This window comes from Channa argus, chromosome 2 (genome assembly GCF_033026475.1).
Source record: "Channa argus isolate prfri chromosome 2, Channa argus male v1.0, whole genome shotgun sequence".
NCBI classification, from domain to species: domain Eukaryota; kingdom Metazoa; phylum Chordata; class Actinopteri; order Anabantiformes; family Channidae; genus Channa; species Channa argus.
Genome location: NC_090198.1, coordinates 18,814,229 through 18,833,965, shown reverse-complemented (window position 1 = coordinate 18,833,965; position 19,737 = coordinate 18,814,229). Strand labels below are relative to the sequence as shown.

General features: G+C 39.0%; 1 protein-coding gene across 3 annotated transcripts in view; it reads right to left on the bottom strand.

Annotated features, from left to right (window-relative positions):
- Positions 1–460: 460 nt before the first annotated feature.
- LOC137122815 (protein diaphanous homolog 3-like) overlaps positions 461–19,737 on the bottom strand; it is a 149,720-nt gene continuing 130,443 nt past the window's right edge. For 2 of the 3 annotated variants that reach the window (XM_067496141.1, XM_067496140.1), the window contains one exon: positions 461–1,852. In XM_067496141.1, the coding sequence (XP_067352242.1) occupies positions 1,485–1,852 (368 nt within the window). In that variant the 3' untranslated portion in view covers positions 461–1,484. Of the gene's footprint in view, positions 1,853–16,500; positions 16,553–19,737 lie in introns of those variants that run through there. The other variant, XM_067496142.1, reaches the window with a different exon arrangement.

Genomic DNA, 19,737 nt, shown 5'->3' with positions numbered 1-19,737 from the left:
GGCAATGAGCTACAATTTAGCGAGACGATAAATGTATGACAAAGGTCACATACTGGCTGTAATAATAATAATACAGTTACAGTGGTCTATCACCAAAATAATATCCTCATAAATGTATGGATATAGTCCCAAAGTCCACTTCTATTTGTACTGTAATGGGTGTCAGACATTTTATTTTTAGCTCTTTTAAATCTTCCAAGTGCTGCTAACTAGTACTCAGCTGCTCTGGATGTGCTTGTGATTGTAATAAAGATGTTTATTAACAATGAATTAATGTTAGGATGTTTTTTTTTTCTTTTTGCTCTGCTGCTTGATCTGTGACATATGATAGCTACAGGTAAATGTTAAAAAAAGATGACTACAACCAAAGCAGAGAAGAAAAAAAAACAACCACACAAACATGGACGTTTTTTTTTTTTTTTATCATGTTTAAACATTCTCTGAAGGAAAAAATACAAAATAGATTTTTTATTGTATTTTATTGTAAATAGGTCCATAAAAGTGAGTGATACAAATACAGATACAGCAAATATGCTTAAGAAATGAGTAATGTAGGAGGAATGCAAGAAGAGAAATCAGCAGCAATTAGCTCTGATGAACTTGTGGCTGGATTAACTTTATACACGGTCTCATTTATGCAGACGTGTCTCAGTGTGCATTAATGTTGTGACTAATGAGGACACTGGCACAAAATGGTCCAGTGCAGTCCAAATCCAAATGTCGAATGATATCTTATTACTGTGTAACTTATACGTATTGATACTTTGTATACATTCATAACTTTATAGAGTGCAGGCAACATTTTGATAGAAAATACAATTACATCAGTTTTTTTCCGATATAAAAGAGACCCCATCATCCGGCAAGGAAAGAAAAGGACACAGAACAAAAAGAGATTAAAATGGAAAATAATGAAACCCCCAATAGAGATAAATGCAGATTAGGCTTAATGTTTTTTTCACACCTAATAACGTGTAAAGAAAAAAAGTGTGTAAAATAACAACGTGTACCTAAAATTTTGAATAGGTGAACATTAATGTGCTAAACGTGTTACATAAATACTAGAATCAATTATAACAAATGTGAATAAATGTGATTTAACTTTAATTTATTATGGTGTATATCTGGGTTACAAAAAAGTGCTTAACAACTTTGCATTTTTCTTAAAAAAAAAAGCTATATTATATTCCTATATTTGGGATTATAGCCAAATGTTCTTGGCAGTGCACTTTGCAGCAACAGGTAAAGAATCTGCTAAATCTATTCAGCAGTATTTTCTATTTTGAACAATATAATATGATACTACTATGCTAAACAAGTAAATCGGTGTCATGACGTGACCTCTGTGGACAAGACTGTAGCCAGCTGTTTTGGGCTTTTGCATATCTTTTCTTGTTGGGATCTTTTAGGTCAAATTTTGAACGTGTGTGTACAAACTTGCCTTAAACCTGTATATGTATTATTTCCAAAATTCCAACTGACTCTCACAAGGCTCTGAGTTTGGCCAGGAGAGCCTCCACATCTGATTCTCCATTGGCACTGCAGCTGCTGACAGCAGCACCAGTGGAGGAGGACTGGAAGGCCAGAGGCGCTGCTTCAACCTCCATCTCTCTCTCAGTCGGTTTAACAGCCTCCCTCTCGACCACCTTTTCTCTCTCCAGCCTGTAGCTGTGACCTGGGGTGTTTCTGTACCTGTGGTCTGACGCTGAACATGCAGCAGCCTTGGCCCTGGCTGCAGATGGCTGGCCCCCAGACTCAATCGGGGCCTCCTTGGCAGGGGGAGCTTTCGCCACCGCTGAACCCATATTTATATTCTGTCGAGAGCGAGACCTTTGTAAAGGTGCCTTGTTTTCTGTGAGTGAAAAACACAGACAAAACACTGAGCACAACTGTGACAGTGAGAGAGCAAGAGAAAAAAATGGATCGCAGGCTGACTTAAATGAATGGAAGCACGGGGGTTAATCAGATCGCAGATTAAATTACAAGCAAAGCAGAGAGAAGGACAAGGGTTAAAAGGTTAAACAAAAACAATTGCTGCAAACACAAAATGACTGAATAGCAGAAATCATTGGAACATAAAAGCTCTTTATTAAGTACTGCACATGCGCATGCCAAAAGACACATACATGTGCATATACATTAGCTCGCGGGGCACACACTTAGTCTGGGTGGATACACACACAAACACACCATGTGTGCACACAATGATGAGGACAAATTTTCTGCAGTAGACTGTGGCACGCAGCCAGCTCAATATGATGAAATGGATATGGCTGATCAACCGCAACAGAAACTCAATAACATTGTACGTCGCCCTTTTCCAATCTCCCAGTCTCTTTCCCTTTTCTCTTACATGACAGCATCCCACCCAGCTCCACCTCCCCTGATTCCACCATCATCATCCATTCTCCTTCCTGCACTCTTCATCTCAGCTCTCTGCTCCTACAGCAGTCCTCTTCATCTTTCTTATTTCTCTTACCCCTACCCCTCCCTCCACCCAGACCACCGTTCTACTCAGCCTCCCACTCTTCCCTCTGGTTTCCAACTTAAAACACACACCCAGACAGAGAGTGGAACAGAGCGGTGGCCAAGATCAGACCAACGTTCTGAATTATAATCCCTCTTAGTAGATCTTACACTTCATCATCAGTATGTGAGTGCTGGAAGGAGAGGGTAAATCCATATTCATGTGACCTTGAGCGTGAGGCTGAAAGGAGTGGCACGGGGAAATACGCCACCGCATTTAAAGTTTCCTGAGCCTGAAATGTCTGGCAAACAGGAGTCAAACACAGCAGAGCAGAACAGAGCGACCCGCTCTGTCAGCCAATCGGTAATGAGTTTGGAGCGTGGCCAGTCAGTCATGACAGTGTATTTTATGGGCCACGCTGACGAATGACAAGAAACGTCCCTGAACACAAGCTCTGACAAATAAATAAGAATAAAGGGAGGAAACAGAGCAGACAAGGAAGAACCAACTGCAAAATTAAGCCAAGAAAGCCAATGATCTCTCTCTAACACACACGCACGCACACACACACGCACGCACACACACACACACACGCACGCGCAGTGACACTAAACTCGTTAGGCAAACAAGCAGCAGAGGGGGATTTAAAAGAAAGAAGTGCATAGAATGTGCTGCCTTGCCGCTGTGACTGAACATTTACCACAGCTGAAAATCCAAGCCTCCTCTCATTATCTCTCCCTCTCTGCTCACAATTCCTGTTGTTGCAGTCACAATTTTAAAAGATGACAATTAGTCCCCACTGTGGAACCTCTTGCTTTAGACTCGCCTCGTGTCCTATTCCTCTCTCCCCCATCGAAGGGCCTGTCATCTACCCCCCCCCGTCCTCATGCCTGATTCTGTTTCCCCAATCCAGGCCCCCACAAACACACATTTCCTTTACATATAAAACCCTCAATCATTCAGGGCTGATGTTTGGAAATTTATCAATTGTGGTATCACCGATTTGCATTTTAATATCTTGTTTACACTTCTGTTGAGATTTCAAATTGATGCCATTTCTGTTATCTTAGAGAGAAAGAACATGCAAGAGGGCATTATCAGACAGTTTTGACAAAATTCTTTGAACTGACATTTATTTTGGTATGTATTAGCATGAATTATCATTTAATTATTTTCTGCTGTTCATAAACCCTTCGTGATGATATATTAAAACGTACACCAGAGACAAATATATAACATAGTGTCAATACATATGCATTTACACTTCAAAAGGAGATTTAAAAAAAAACCTACACTTCAATAAGACCTCTTCTCCAAAAGTGCATTTCTTTTCTTCCTAACAGGGCTGTGGCCTTTAGTGGTGAACATGATCAAAGTGCTGGCAAGTTCAGTTTCTCCTCACTCTGCCCGCCTATAACACCTAGCTGCTCCTTCCTTTGAAGCCTTGCTAGCGTCTCGACACATGCCTTCATCTAAGCTGTAAAACACGTCTGAGAGATGTAAAACAAGCCTTCTCTCCCAGGTTTCACTCCTTAAACCAACAACTGACACTGTTTCTTTTGGAGAATGAGTCAATTGGAATTTCATTCTCAGTACTTTCTCTGGATTAAGATGGGGAACGCAGAGACAAAACTGTCATCTACTTGCCTAAAACCCGCCTGACTCTTAGAAGGCAAAACAAAGAAGGGAGGTCCACACAGTAACTATTAGAAAAGAAAGGATTTATTAACAAAAACTCAAAAATAAAAAACATGTGGCATCAAATAAGCAAATCAGGAGTGAAGTGAGGGTGATGGATGCTGTGAAACCCATATTTTCTTTAACAAAACAAACCAGAAAACCAAACCAAACCAACACAACACTGTGTGACATCCTGAACTCAGACCAGCTGAGCTGAGGAAGAGCAGAGGCTCAAGGTGAACCTTAAAAAAAAAAAAAACAGCAACCGACCAAGGCAACACCTCCATACGGCCATAGTGCAATCACACTGAACACATGCTGCTATGGCTGGGGCGTACGTTTATCCCTCTGAGACAATTTGATATGGATTCATATATGTGATTAGAAATCCAGAGAGACGAGTACGTGACGCTCGTGTGGCCTCCAGCTTCTAACAAAGATTAGGATCTGTATTTCTCTCTAACACCACACCACCCAATATTTTAACTTAAGACTTAAGTCCCAATCAATGCTGAGTCAGTCGCTTAAAGCAAGTCATCAGACTCCGCACATCTCCCTCTAGAGTCACAAAAGCTTTATACACTCCCCCCCCCCCCCTACTGTAAGCAGTAGTACTTCCTATGTTCGCTAAAACATTTGATGTATAAAATCAGTGGGAGTTCTGCTTTAACAAAAAGGATACGATTTTGGACAGTCTCCAAAAAGGATGCATTTTTCATTTAAATGTTGGCAACTGGGTATTGTTTACCTCAATAGCGGGGTCACTGTCATCCATCTAAATCCAGTTATTTGAACAAAAGTAATGGGTACATGTCCTTGTAAATAAAATAGCTTATTGCTTCAGTTATTTCCTTTGACCGAGAAAAGTTCGGTAGATGTAGTGTTAGTTGTAATTACAGGTTTTGGGGTTTTTTGGGGGGGGAGGTCAGAGGTTGTCTGCTCGTGGAGCCAATATTTCTGTATATTATTATTGTAGTTGATGCCACAAAAAACAAACAAACAAAAAAACAAAAAACAAACTAAGATTAATATATATATTTGGATCTGTGATATGTAGCAGTTTCTGTAATTTTCATACCTTAAATATCATCAGTACATTAAAAAACTTTCCGTTTATTATTGTGCTTTACATCATCTTCAATGACAGCTGGAAGAACTTTACATTTCCACAATGTATCATGAGCTGCATCCGTATATTTGCGGCTTAATTTGATACAAATGTGTTTTTACAGATTTTATCCCCTCCTTACATCCTCTTCTCTCTTGTAATTTGGAGAAGTTAGTAGGCAGGCTGAGTCAGGGAGCCTCAACAGAGACAGAAATTGAAGTCTGTATTGCAGCAGTGTTTGCCTGCCTTTTTCCCACTGACTGCTAAAGCTACGCTGCCTGCCACCGTTGTGGTGACAATGAACTTATCTACATGAAGAGCTGTTAAGAAATTGGAGCAAAACAGTCAACACATGAAAAAGCCTGGAGACTGGTATTTTTCCAATGTCTGTAAAACTTGAACACAGTGTGATTTTTCTAATCTACCAGTCTATCGCAGTCCTCAGTCTGCCACTGTCCTTTACTTTGCTGGAAGGCAGAATGGAAAAGAGAAACTGTTAAAGAACAATGATAAAAGAGCTGGCAGGCTGAGCTTGTTGTGTCTCTTCTTGCTCTCAGTTTTGCTGTAAAATGTATCTTTAAACTGCAAGTCTCATAGCCCCCAGGGCCTTTTCACCAGCCACTGAAACTGCTGCAGTATAGGAGTAAAATCTCAAAAAAAACAGACTAATCGTTGCTGTGAATGGTTTAAGAACATCATCAAGAATTTTAAGATGGAACCATGGTGGCTCATTTAATGTCTGATACGATGGCATTTTGTAGGAATGCAAAAGGCCCAGTCCAATAGAGGAAACAGGGTTTCTGCAAATAGCTGGAGAGAAGAATTCACATTTTCCTCTTGTCAGATCATTTGGTCCATTTGCATTTGCCACTTCAAATAGAGATGCAGATGAGCCTTTCCACTCATCTCTTGCTCCCTCCCCCTTCCATCCACTTTTATGTAGTTTGCTGTATTTGATCACTTTAAGAAGAGAGTAGTCATGCAGACTTACAAAAATACAAACAGTGAAGTGATTTTCTCTTTGCAGAGTGAATGACAACAAGTTGAAGTTAGCATGATCAAACGCACACTTCTGCACCTGTCAAAAATCCCAACACAGCCAACTGGCTTGGCAGTTTACTGCGTGTTCTTTCTAATGATAACTATTTGCCTTGTTTCTTTTGCACTTACACTGTAAGTGGAACATTTGGAGCAGGTTTGCTGCACGGAAATCAGGTCATATACATAGAAAAACTAAAATACATTTTAAATAAAAGGCAAAATTGTAAAGAAATGAACTTCTGATTACTGTAGTACGACTGCTCCAAAATCGACTCTGTTGTGTATTGTCAAGTTGGATGTGCTCTCTCTTTTCTTCCAGCAAGTTAGACAATGAATCTTAAAACTTTGTACACCAGAGATGCAGCACACCTGAGCAGACTGGACTCAGAGCTCCTGTAAGATTATCCCACTCTTTTCCCCTGGTCGGCTTGCTAACAGCAGTATTTGTTTGTGATTCACGTCCACACTAGTCATACAAACACTACAGGTCAGTAGTGACCCTGTTCACAGACAGTATGTGAGTGTGTGCGGCCTCTCTCTCCTAATCAATTTGACAAAGACCAGAGGATGCACACACAGTCACACAAATAAACATTTGTCGAACATTTGTACTAGCTAATTGTGCATTACACATTATGGTGATTAGTTTAGGTTTTTGACATTTCAAAATAAGGGTATGCAAACATTTGCACCCAACTGTATCTGTGACTCACCAATCTCTGACACTTTGCATTTCCCATTTATTTACCTGACTAGTGAACAACAGAACAACATAAAAAGAGAAGCTGAACAATGGTTTAGAGGCTACAAGAAGCGGAGCACAAAACAAAAACAAAGAATGTCTCCTTAAGTACACAGCTGTATTTTGGCATTGAGGTCAAACAGCAGAAGCAAAGAAATAAATACATAAAAAAACAAACTTTTGTTCATGTACTGTACAGAGGAAAGATTCTTTTAAGAGTTGAACAGGTATTTGTCATAAATGTGGGCGACGTACCAATGTCACACCCCCGAGTTTTTCAAAAGGTAAAAGCTAACAGACAGCTTGTTAGCATGTGTGCATGCTGGCTGTAATTAAACATCATTACCTGGCAACACACTAGTCACTAAAGACTGGTCCCTTGCTTGTTTATCATGTGCAGAACATTCTGTCTAGCTCCTTTGTCACATAAAGAAGACAGGATTAGAACAAATAGAAGCAAAAACTAAAGAAATGAATGTAGAAGAAGGACGACAGAAGAATAGAGATAATGGGAGAACATGAAAAGATGGACAATCTAAAAAGCCTCAGAACAGTGGCATGATTTGGAGGCTATTATTTTGATTTGGACTAGACTAAAATAGAGCAGAAAAAAGAGAGGGATCTATAGAAAGAGAAGATAGGACGAGTGGGGATAGATTGTTGAAAGAGCAAATAACAGTCCCTGTGGATAATGTGCAAACCAGCTCTGGTATAGGTAACAGAAGCCTTTCCTGCTCTAATGCATATCAAAGTGTTTTCCATGGTTGAGATATGATTTGTCACCCCCCTCTTGTGTCTCTACTCTCCCACATTTAACAACACTAAATATCTTTGCTGACATTCAAGAGAATAGATCACAGTGTTAGTGGAAAGCAACATAATTTGGAGGCCTTTTAGAAGGATACATACATGAGTGGATCTACTTTTCCTGGCCGTCAACTGTTGTACAGCTGGCTTCAAATGCACTATAAACCTGAATTAGATGACTTTATCAGAAGAAATGCAAAATCAGCAGATTTCCTTTTAATTCTTTCAAGACCCAGTTCTTCATTCAACATGAAAAAATGTGAAGCCAATGGCTGGAGCCATTGCTAAGACTGCTTTCACAAACTTTGTGCCTGGCTGTGGGCAGCTATGATGGTTTTTATTATTATTGTAAAAGAAACTATTTGATATGTACCAGAAACACAAAACAATTCTACTGCATTTTAAACTACAGGAAAGAAGAGTCTCTGAAGAAAAAGTCAAACAAGGCATGCTGGGATGTCTACTAATATGCTATTTTTTTTTGTCTCAAAACCTTACAGTTGAGTCAACCGGCTGAATTTCTTTCATTCTTTCAGTCAACTAATTTCAAGTTAAAAAACTTTAAGTCAAGATACCTTTTTATAAGCTTTGACAGTTAAAACTAGTAATCTTATTAATCTTTGAAACATAAGATATTTAGTTAAACAAATACTTAATTTCACAAAATTTCTGTATGAGGATTTACAGTGTTTTGAACTTTAATGTTTTGTGAAGTTTTGGGTTAAACTAATCTCTGGCTGTTGTGATATATCTTTGAAGTAATTTATCAAGGGAAAATAAAAAATAAAAGAAATATAATAAAACACCCATGCTGTGGGTTTTCAATTTTAAGTTGGAGGAAAAATAATTGACATCAGCTTGGGTTATGGTAACTTGTGATGTGATTTGTCACTACTTGCTGCCATTTTATAGATTCAAAAAATAACCAAATGAATAAAAAAATAAAAATAATAAGCCTTCATTGATATTGAAAATAATAATTATTTGTACCCTAGGTACAAGTAATGACTCTTTCAGGCCTGCCAGAGGCACATAATTTGGTATAGTGACAGCAATAATCATCCAAAAAACAGAACAGTGTTGACCTTTTCCAATCACCACTATGGTACATTTAATTTCTAAGGCTCAAAGTTAATTTTAGAAGAAAGCATCCTGCTCATGTTCTTTGTTTTAAAGGAACTTACACAAGTGGATAGACTTTAATTTGTTTTTATTATTTTTGGGAGATAAAAGCAGCATGTTATTTCAAGCACAAAAAATATCAGTTTAAAATAAAACCAATATATGGATGATCCATAAGCATAATCTATGAAGACAGTAAGTGTAGGCACAATAAGAACCAGACTGGTTCAAAAGAGAGAATGGGAGCAGTTCTTTGACATTTATAGGTCACGCTCAATGACTCACTCACAAACAAATCCATGGTAAACTTACTTATTAAATATTCTTTAGTTGTACATGGCAGTGGTCTTTGCAGAAATGTGTGCATAATGGATACACTCATAAAGACATGTCAACATATTTCACCTTCAATGCATAAGCAGACGTGATAGAGTCATATTAAAATCAAGTGTACATGACAAAGCAAATGGGAAATGGGAAGGGGTGTTGGGGTGGTTTGCTGCTTAAAACCAAAAAGGGCGACGTGGATGCTATGAAAGGGCTGAGTTGGATGTCCCTCAAGTCCTCTGCCCCTCAGTGCGAACCCCAGCCACTGTGAGCTGCAGTCAAGCATAACATTGCGTTAGCACGCCTTAGTGCATCTAACAATGCCTCAAAAGTGAGCCTGGTTCCCTGCTACTAGTACTGCAGCCCTGAACACACTGCTGTCTCACACTGCACAGGTTGAGGATACAATTAAAACCCACAATACAAAGCTTGTGTTTTTAGGGGACAACAAGATCCAGATCTCAATTGTTAAACAGCAGCAATATGACATTTTCTAAGACACCACACTTCAACAACACAATGACGAATGAATTCTGGTAGCCTTCAATATAGAGTAGCTCAATACAGACGCAAACTGTGCAAAACTAAAGGTTGGAATGTTGTTGGTAGAGCATACAGAGATATTCAACATATACGTTAGAAAGTGTAAAGCAAATGAATATTATCAAAACGGAGTAATGGTTATGTTGTATGACATATATAAACTAGAAAGTGCACTGTGCTTTGAGAGAAATAAACAAATAAAAGTTAAATTAATGTTTGTTACCAGCCTAGAAAGAGCATTTTCCAGAAATAATGACTTTCCTTGCTCTCAACTGCACTGCCATACGATAATAGTAAAAAAGCGACACAATGTTTAGCTTTGTAAATTACCCATTTGAAACTTCTACATGTCTGCAAGTTGTTCATATATTAAAAAAACTAGCTGAACTTCAGGCTAAAGTCAGCGATAATACAACTATGCAATTTGTAATAAATGGGGTACAACATGAAAAAAGAGGTACGATCTTATATAATCTAAACAAATCTGTCCTCCTGCATAACAAAGTGAAAATACATCTGGCAGATGGTTGTAGCAGAGCGGGTTCTTACTCCTGCTTTACTCTAATTATATCTACATGCAGGGTAATGGACTGAGAATGTTTCCCCATACAGGGACAGCATAACGTCTTAGGGTCTCTTTTTCTCTCGCTTTCTGCCCCCTCCTCAAACAACCAAACAGACACACACCACTGAATTGAAGAAAACACACACACACACCCCTATTCTAATAAGGACTGGCTATTTCATTGACACAGGTGTACAGCCAGTGTATTTTGCTGCCTCTGGCATGAATTAAACATGTCTTGGTTTCAGACTTCGCTACCTGTTGTTGTTTGTGTGGTTACTGCTGGTAAATATCCCCAGCAGGCCTAGCCTAATGCATATGTATTTCCCCTCAGTGGATTCACACTAACTAAGGGTTTCTAGCAGCCGCTTTCTCCAGCAGTGTACACCTGTCACACTGGGAGAGGAAAATATTGATCTTGCACACGCCTCCATACACAAAGCTTGAAACACACACGCAAATGCATTTGCAGACAGAGAAATAAACAGAGGCACACATTTCTGCATTAGTTCCCAATCAGTTGGTTGCATGGATTAAGGAACTGGCTGACTAAGTTCATATGATAGCAGAGCAGCAGAAATGACGTACTATGTTAGCTAGAGAGCCCAGCCGACAACCTGCAAAAGACTCGTCTATCAACACATGCTTTCAATCGTGCCACAGTCTTTTTTCACAGTTTAAATTCTTAAGTTGCATAAACACTTAAATTTTTAAGTGTTTATAGAAACACTTAAAAAAAAAAAGTATAGAAAAAGTTTGTTGTCTGGACTATTTCAAGTAGTGGTTCACTGGGTCGTATTCAGGTTGGAGGATGTTTCACACAATTCTTTTTCTTTAGAAAAGGGTTAATACACTGATTTACAGATGTAACCATTGAAAGTGTCATGGCTTTTGTGTCCGTCAGGAATGCAGTGCGTTTAATTCAGATAAAGGCTCATTAAAGCCAACCTGCAGCTTTTATTTTCAGACACCAGGTGTTGCAGTGTCATCCTCATCCCCAGTAATGAATCCTACTGTCTGATGCATCAACAACTTCTTGGTGTTTATGTTGACTTTGTCTGATGATGTGATGGACATAAGATTTCCTATAGATTGTGTCTCTGTCTGTTTAACGTGGGCTACACGTTCAGTCACCCTGTCTCCTTAGGTTCATAAGCAACTGAACTGCAAAATAATTTTGAAGGGATCATTTGATATTTGGATTATAGTCCACTGCATCATGTCTTGAATGAAGGAATCCATACATTTATCTACAGACGCGTGAACACTTGTTTATCACTCTTCCGGAGTGGCGAGGTTGTAAAGTGCAGTGCTTTAATGCCAGATTTGTGAGTTGGATTCCAAAGTTGTTTCTTAAAAGAGCAAAAACCATCGGCCTATCAGCTTTAATGTTTTGCCATTATTTATTAAAAGAAGTTCTCCTCTCTTCCTCTAGTTGTAAACACAGGTCTGCAGATCAACAGAAAAAACTACACAGATGCTCGCGGTGAAAATTGTGCGCACTGTAACAGATTGTGCGTAAATATTGCTAAATGTTACGTGAATTACTTGGATTAGTTTTTATTTATCATGGGCTGTGGTCATGTTTTACTGTGCGTAGTTTTGATGTCAGATCAGAGCAGCTCAGTGACTTTTCCACGCAGTGACAAATAATTTCTAAAAAAATAGTTATGCAGTTATTTTCCTTATACTTTAATATTAGAATTCACGTAAAAGCATCTCTCTCTTCTCCTGAAGCTAAAACTGCATGTCTGACCTGTATATCACTAAGTTTAACTGTATCAGTTTATTCAAATTCAGTCTATAAATTCGACCCAACGTTATTAGTTTAGATGTTAAGTTTTTCATGCACATCTCTCTGCCAGAGAGCCAGTGACCGGTTTCCGCCGCTGGCTCATATTCATAGCATTTTCAAATCTTGTTATTAACTTTTAAAGATAAAAAGTCAATGTGCTCATCATTTTTAGACTTTGCGTTCAATGAACGGTAAATATGCTGAATGACTGTATCCCGGTGTGTAAGGCCTACTACCTCTGACCATGGGGCCCCACTCTTTCCGATCACATGACGAAGTGTCCCTGGGAAAGACACCGAACCTCCAACAGCCCATCCCAAGCCGTGCAGTGCTGGTCCCAAGCCCGGTAGAAATTGTGGAGGGTTGTGTCAGGAACTGCATACAGCGTAAAAACTGTGCCAAATCAACATGTGGACTAATGATCTGCTGTGGTGACCCTGAACTCAGAGGATAAGTTGTAAGGACAAAACAAGAAGAATAAAAATTGCATCACGGTGTGTAGATTTGTTAGATCCGCTGTTAAGAAAAAAAACAGCTCTTTGTAAGAGAGCAGAGAGGAGAAAAAGAGAAATAATAACCACGGAGTGACGTCTGCTCGTTTTTACATCAAGTTCAATTATATCAACGTTTGAATGAAACTCAAACTAACAAAGTGGCCTGAACGAGTTTTAAAAATTCACAATTGGCACAGTTTATGAATCTGCTGCTTCTTTTCTTGCTCCTTTTGTCCCTGCGCTGTTTCCGCTACCAGTTTTTCAGCTGGGATTTATTTATTATAATTATAATCTCCTCATAGGCTACTATGTGTCCAACATGCGCTGCCTGTGTTGAATAGTTTTAACGATCATGGGTTAGTAACTAACCAGACACTGGAGAGGTGGGGGAGTCCCCACCTGTCAATGTCCAGAGCCTTTTCCAGGTGAGATAGACACAGATTTAATAATTCAATTAATGATGTTCTAGCTGTTTTGTGTGGATCATAAGCTCTGCAGAATTCCCACAAACAAACTTCTTTACATATTGCTGGGCAGAGGGAGGGCGGATAACCGTGGGGGGATAAGGGCAGATAAGGTGTGAGATGGTCTCACACCTTAGAGGTGCGAATGACGACTTCTTTTAAATATGAATGTAAAACCCCAAACCTTTACAGGCAGTCAACCTGGGTCTTCTGTTGTGTCGCAAACTCGTGACTACACAGCAGAGAGAGTTACTTAAAGTGAAAATCCATTAAAAATTTTAAAAACGAAGCAGATTTACTGAGTTTCTGCTTGAAAGAGACATTAAACATTGTGTTAACTGGGTTCAGCTGAGAGTAGAACCCTCCCCCACCTCACATGTGTTTGCTACAGCAGCTCCTGCTAAGGAAATGTAACATTGGTGATTTCACTGTGCACCGGTACGGCTTGGTTTGGTTTGATGAGTCAAAGACTGTAACTGCTGTTTTTCAGTGAAACAAATCGCATGTCATGAGGCTGAATGTGTGCCGTCATTAACATCTAAGAAAGTTTCCACTGGTCAAAGTGTGTTTCTAAAAACAGGGATACAGGCAGCAGCTGTTAAACCTCCTCTGTAACTGTGATTCTACCCAGTCTGCTAAAATCTGTCTTCATGAACAAATACATTTCATTCTCTCTCCTTCCTTTGTTTTAACCAAACAGTCATATTACTCACCTGTTGTACGAGTGAACTATTTAAGGCGCAGTTTATCTTCTGTTTTCTCAGGACATTTTTCTTGTTTAGGATGAAATAAAACGGTATTAAAACAATTTGCATTATGAAATTAATTTCACCTTTGTAAAAGCGGTTTTACGTGGCAATATAAACTGACACATATGATTCAAACTGAACAGCATTAGATTGACGTGATCACACAAACAGTGATACAATGCTACAACACCCCATATAAGCCTCATTTTTCTTTTGAAAGAAAAAAAAAAAACACAGTAAAGTGCAAAGAGTCTTGAGTCTCCCATATAAACACTGAAAGCAGTTGTCATGTCTGAACAGTAATTATCTGTGGGATCACTTGATAAAGTCAAATTAACTACAACATATTTAGGTTCCCTGAAACTTTATGTTTGGGAAAAGTTTGCTGTTTTCATGCGTCTTTAATAATACTGAATATATCTTCTACTCCAGTAACTTGTTGGTGTAGAAATGCACGTTGTGGTAGGGACTATGACTTGCGCATCGGGTGCTGTAACTCCGAGTGTAAGCTGAGTGCCACATACAGACCATATATTGTTAACATGCCATCCCACAGGACAAGAGACGAGCAATCGCTGTAAGAATGACAAACTCAAGACCAACAATTTCAATGCCTACATCTGTACACCAATAAATGCTAAACAAAACAGAATCCCTCACAGCCTTAACCTTCAATAGAGAACTTTAATATTTTGTGTCTTTTGTGGTCCCGCTGAGGTGTTTCTTTTTTGCCATTGTTTCTTCTGCCAGCTCAGGGGTTGTGTTTAACACTTAGGCCGACTCTGACAGCTCTCAATATGCAGGACCAGTCCTGCCAAACAGACTTATGAATTCCAAACAGCCCGGAGTCATGCTCCATATTTCATTGAAGTTGAATATTTAAAAAGATCAACCCACTCACAACCCTATAAAACCTATCGTTCTGGGGCCTTGTGTCCTAAAAATAAAATCGCATCTGCCATATCGCATTACAGACAGCCACATCAGGCTCCATCTCCTAACCATCTCCCTCTCTCTGTTCCCCTCTCTCTCTGACAAAACCCATCTGGTAACCAGCTCGTTTCCATCAACACAGGTTTTGCTCTCTCCCTTTGAAACAACTGCGCACTTCCTGACTCCTGTTTTTTCTTTACATCTACTGTAACTCTCCCCCCTCAACTGCCCTTCGTCTTCATCTTTTCTTTGGACCACCAGGTAGAAGAGATTCTTCTCATTTTTTTCCTGCTAATAAGTAAAACTGTTTCGAATTTTAAAAAAGTTAGCATGAGCAGATCCATGAGATTTGACAAAATGTAGCAAAATTGGTGAAGACACCCTGCAATGCAGCCTGCTTGTGACAGCACAGTCTATGAGATCAAAGTGATTGGCTAAGTAAGCAAGTAAAACAAAAAAAAAAAAGACAAAATCTGAGTGTGTGAAACAGACAGCATGGCAGAAATGAAGGTTTGTGATTATGAGTCTTATCCTTAAAATACCCGTAGCAGCCCCAAATAGGCTTTCTCTACCTACAAAACCTTAAATAAGCACTAAGAAGACAAAGGTTTTTAGATGTTCTCATAAGCAGAACTCACATTTATAATTTCCACATCGTGCATCAAGTGAAGCAAAGATATGACACAGAAGTCACCAAAGATTGGTTAAACTAAACCAAATGTAAAGAGCTTAATACGCTGCGTATGGTCACCACGGGGCTGGCTACAGCCTATCCCTATCCCTATTACTTCCTATGCATGCTAAACAGAGATGAAAAACAGAAGGTATTATTACATTAATCTATGATAACTTTGATAGAAACAGCATTAAAGCAAATAGCTTCATAAGAAATTTACAAATAAAGGTAATACAATTTTAAAACTATGGAACACTGTTGTCTACCGACTATGGGTGGTTTAATAATGCCAGAGTTTCACCATTTTTAAGCCTAAGCAAGAAATTAATTTAAGCAATGCATGGGATTCAATATCAACTGAATTAAAAATTTTGATTTACATAACATTTATAAGGAGTCTAGATAGACCTACTGATACAGAACACATAAAAAGCTTTATACTTTTTCAACTGACTGAAATGAACATTATGCTAATTCCATGCTTCCACTTGATTTCAGATATACTGTAATGTGTGATGAATAAACATGACACACACACACATGCAGAAGCCTGAGGTCAGGAGCATGTGCATACAGCCAACCACCACACTAATCGGATTAAATTAACCCATAATTGAAGCAAAACTAAGAGACAGGTAATGCATTAAGGTACAGCAAGTGATGGCAGCAAATAATTAATTAAGATTAATCTAACATTGATACACTTTTTTCATTGGGGGAGATTAAGATTAAGATGTCACATGGCTCACATGTTTGTCTGCCATCTACTATATATCTGAAGGCTTTCGAGGGCTTGCTGTGTCTGCCCCTACAAACAAATACAGTTTTTGTGTGCATATAAGTGTTGGTCGATCTGTTTCTTCTGTGTAGTTCCACTCTGTGAGTCATCAGTGAGAAGAAAGCAAAATTCACAATGCACCACCGCAGAGCTTTGGGGTAATATTGCTATGCTCTCCTGCAACCGCTGGAGCTCACTGACATATCAATGCAATTACAATCATGGTTGTGTCCCAGTGAAGGTCAGCTAGCTCCACTCAGCCTAACAGAGAGACAAACAGAAAGACAGTAAGGGAGTATGAGAGGCAGTGGAAGAGGAAATAAATTAAGTGACAGGACAGTTTGGCTGAGTTTATCTCAGTCTTTGTCCAGCGGCCTTGTCTTGTGACTCTCCTACTGGCCTGGCAATTAAAAATACATGCATCAGTGGTCCACACCAAATTTATAAAAGCCACATACATGTAAATGGACACAGTGTTTTAGCACATTGTGTACAGCCCTATTCATAGCTATTTTATACTACGTATGCACATAAAACTGATGGCTGGAGAGTCGTGTTCCGTTCAATTAACCTCTAATCAATGCAGTAGACAATTGATATGATGAAATAGGAGTTCGCACAAATCATAGACAGGGGTAACACATTAACCCAATCACCTCAAAAGGTATGGATCTGCCCAAAGAAAGCTGTACTTCAACATATAGCCTCAGGTCCTCTGCAAAGGCAGCCATTAGTAGACCAAGGATGGTGATATTGATGAGATTGGACAATATTGATTTTAATCAACATAGAGAACAAGGTGTGTGTCTCTTCAGATGAAAAAACACAAATTGTGTAACCATTTTGTAGGAAAGACCTAAGCTTTGCTGTAAGAAAGACTGGCTTGAAATAAGGATGTGTATACATCGATACACGACTCCATCAACAATATGGCAATCACAAAAAAGTCATGCAGAAAAAGTACTTGCCTCACTTAGCAATAGAGTTTTGCACATTCAGTGCTCATGTTATTCATAAACCAGTGAGCAGTGTATGGCATGTGCAAGTGAAACAGGAGGAGTTTGGAGGGTGCTGCAATTTTGTCTTTGTACATGGTCATGCTTAAAATCTATATACATTCTATGCTTTTAGTAGATAAAAACCTTATAAAAAATCAAAGCAAAAATACATGTCTCACACACACACACACGCCCACAGCCACACAAACACACAGGGTGTCACAATTCACCAGTTAGAATCGATATGTCGGGCTTAATGTCTAAGATGCAGCTGCATCGATTCAAACTGCTTGAATCAGGGCAAAGCTGGGAGGGAATCGTAGCTGAATCGATGCAGGCATTTCTGTGTCAGAAAAGCTTGATATGACAGGCATAGCTTTTTTTTTATGGAGCTAATAATGTCTGTTACTCTGTGTTTCCCTCCCTTGTATCTGCCAGTCTTGTTAGCTCAGTGGAAGTTCAAATCCTGTGTTGACCACCCCTCGTGCAAAATTGGGGGTGAGGAAAATCCCTTTTGTGCTTAGTTGCCACACATGTCATTTATAATTTGAGGGATTTTAGCCAAACATCACATTAAAGAAAAAGCATTAAAATGTATTTATAATTAGGTGATAAAAGCTAATTGAGCAGTGACAATATGTATAACCTCATAACACTTTCATCTATGTGCAGAAAAGCATTTTACTGCATATAATACATATGGACTGAATCACTGCTGTTGTCAGAACATCACAGCTGTTTTATAAATGTACACAGTTGTATTATTTATTTAGCACAGTCAGATGTACAAAATAACAGCTAGATGTGTTTGTTTTCTTTAATCAGCCAATGAAGACAACAATGGCTCAGTGTGAGACATCAGAGCATACAGGAATGCCTGCGGCACAATCCTACTTGCAATTATCACAACACCAATCACCAAACACAGACAAGACAAACTCAGGAACAAGGAGGAATTAGGGGGAGAACAAAACAAACTAGTAAAGACTTTCAGAAAAAAAAAGCCTAATAAAATGAATGTTTTGTTTTTTTGTTTTTTCGTCCTTTTGGCTTATCCTGTGAGTTCAGGGTCGCTACAGAGGATCATTGTTTTTTTTTTGTTTTTTATTACGCCAGATGCCCTTCCTGAAGCAACCCACCCCGATTTCTAGCGGGTTTGGACCGGCACTGCACTGCTGGGAATGGGAATCGGCTGTTGGGGGGGTCAGTGTCTTGCCCAGAGACAATTCAACATATATAGCCGGGAATGGGGATCGAACCACTGACCCTGTGTTCCGTGGATGACTGCCTTTACCAACTAGTATGGTGAGGGTACAGGCAGGGGCGTGAAACAAGGTATTTCTTTCAGAAAACACCAGCCAAGCATGAGACTTGGTAAAACACAACAGAAGCAAATATGCAAAACTGCAGAGAAATTCAACTGGTCCCATTTTTGCTTCAGATGGATAAAGCATGTACTTCAGACGTTTTAATAAGCAACAGGTGCTTATAGAAAAAATACCTATTGCAAATGGGATTGATTTTAATGTCTTTTTCAAAATAAATCCCAATGGTTGTAATAAATACTAATTAATACCTTAATGATGGTAATAAAAAGTGAAACCTAAACACTGTAGTTTTTTACTTTGATGTAACAGAAGTTATCACATAGTACTAATCAACTCATTTAATTGTGGGGTAAACACATTCATTCAGGTGAGATAATGGCTTCATCAAGACTTTGCTAATCTCTACCTTCCTTGCTAGATGAGCCAATGAAGCCGAGCCAATAATTGTTCACATGTAAATATACAACCTTTCTTCTGAGAACTCTTTTTATCTGTAGGTTCATCAAAATGTATTCAGTCCATTCTCTGACTCTAAAAAAGTGATTTTCTAAAAACATGTAAGCATGGCAGGTGCTTACAAGAATTAAAGTGATGATAACATAGGAGGAAGCGAGAGAGAGAGTACATTAGTCCCTAAGGAAAAGGGAAAACATGTCGTAAAACACCCATGACCACAATTACAGTAGTCAGTTCAGTGATGCTGGGTTGTAGGTCTGGGGATGCACTAATCAGATGTGGTTTGGACTGATTTCATATCTGCCAAACCATTTGGTGAGAAGGCCAAGTTTACATTGTTATTGGAATTGCTGCAGTCTGGACATAATCAGACATCTCTAAACCCAGAGGAAGATAAGAGTAGAGAAACCAGCTTACGCATCCTGTAAGACTCTAGGGTTTTATCCCTGTGTACAGCATACACACATTTAGCACTAGCCTACAACAATAATCTTGTTCAGCCACTGCAGATGGATGAAGATACAAAATAATCATTCTAATACTTACAGATGTCCTGACCTGACCCTAAAGACTGCTATAGGAACAGAGAATGTTAATGAGAAGTGTTTTTTTTTTTTAATTGGCTGAAATTAGGTGAGTGTTGTAGTACCAACAACTCCCACAG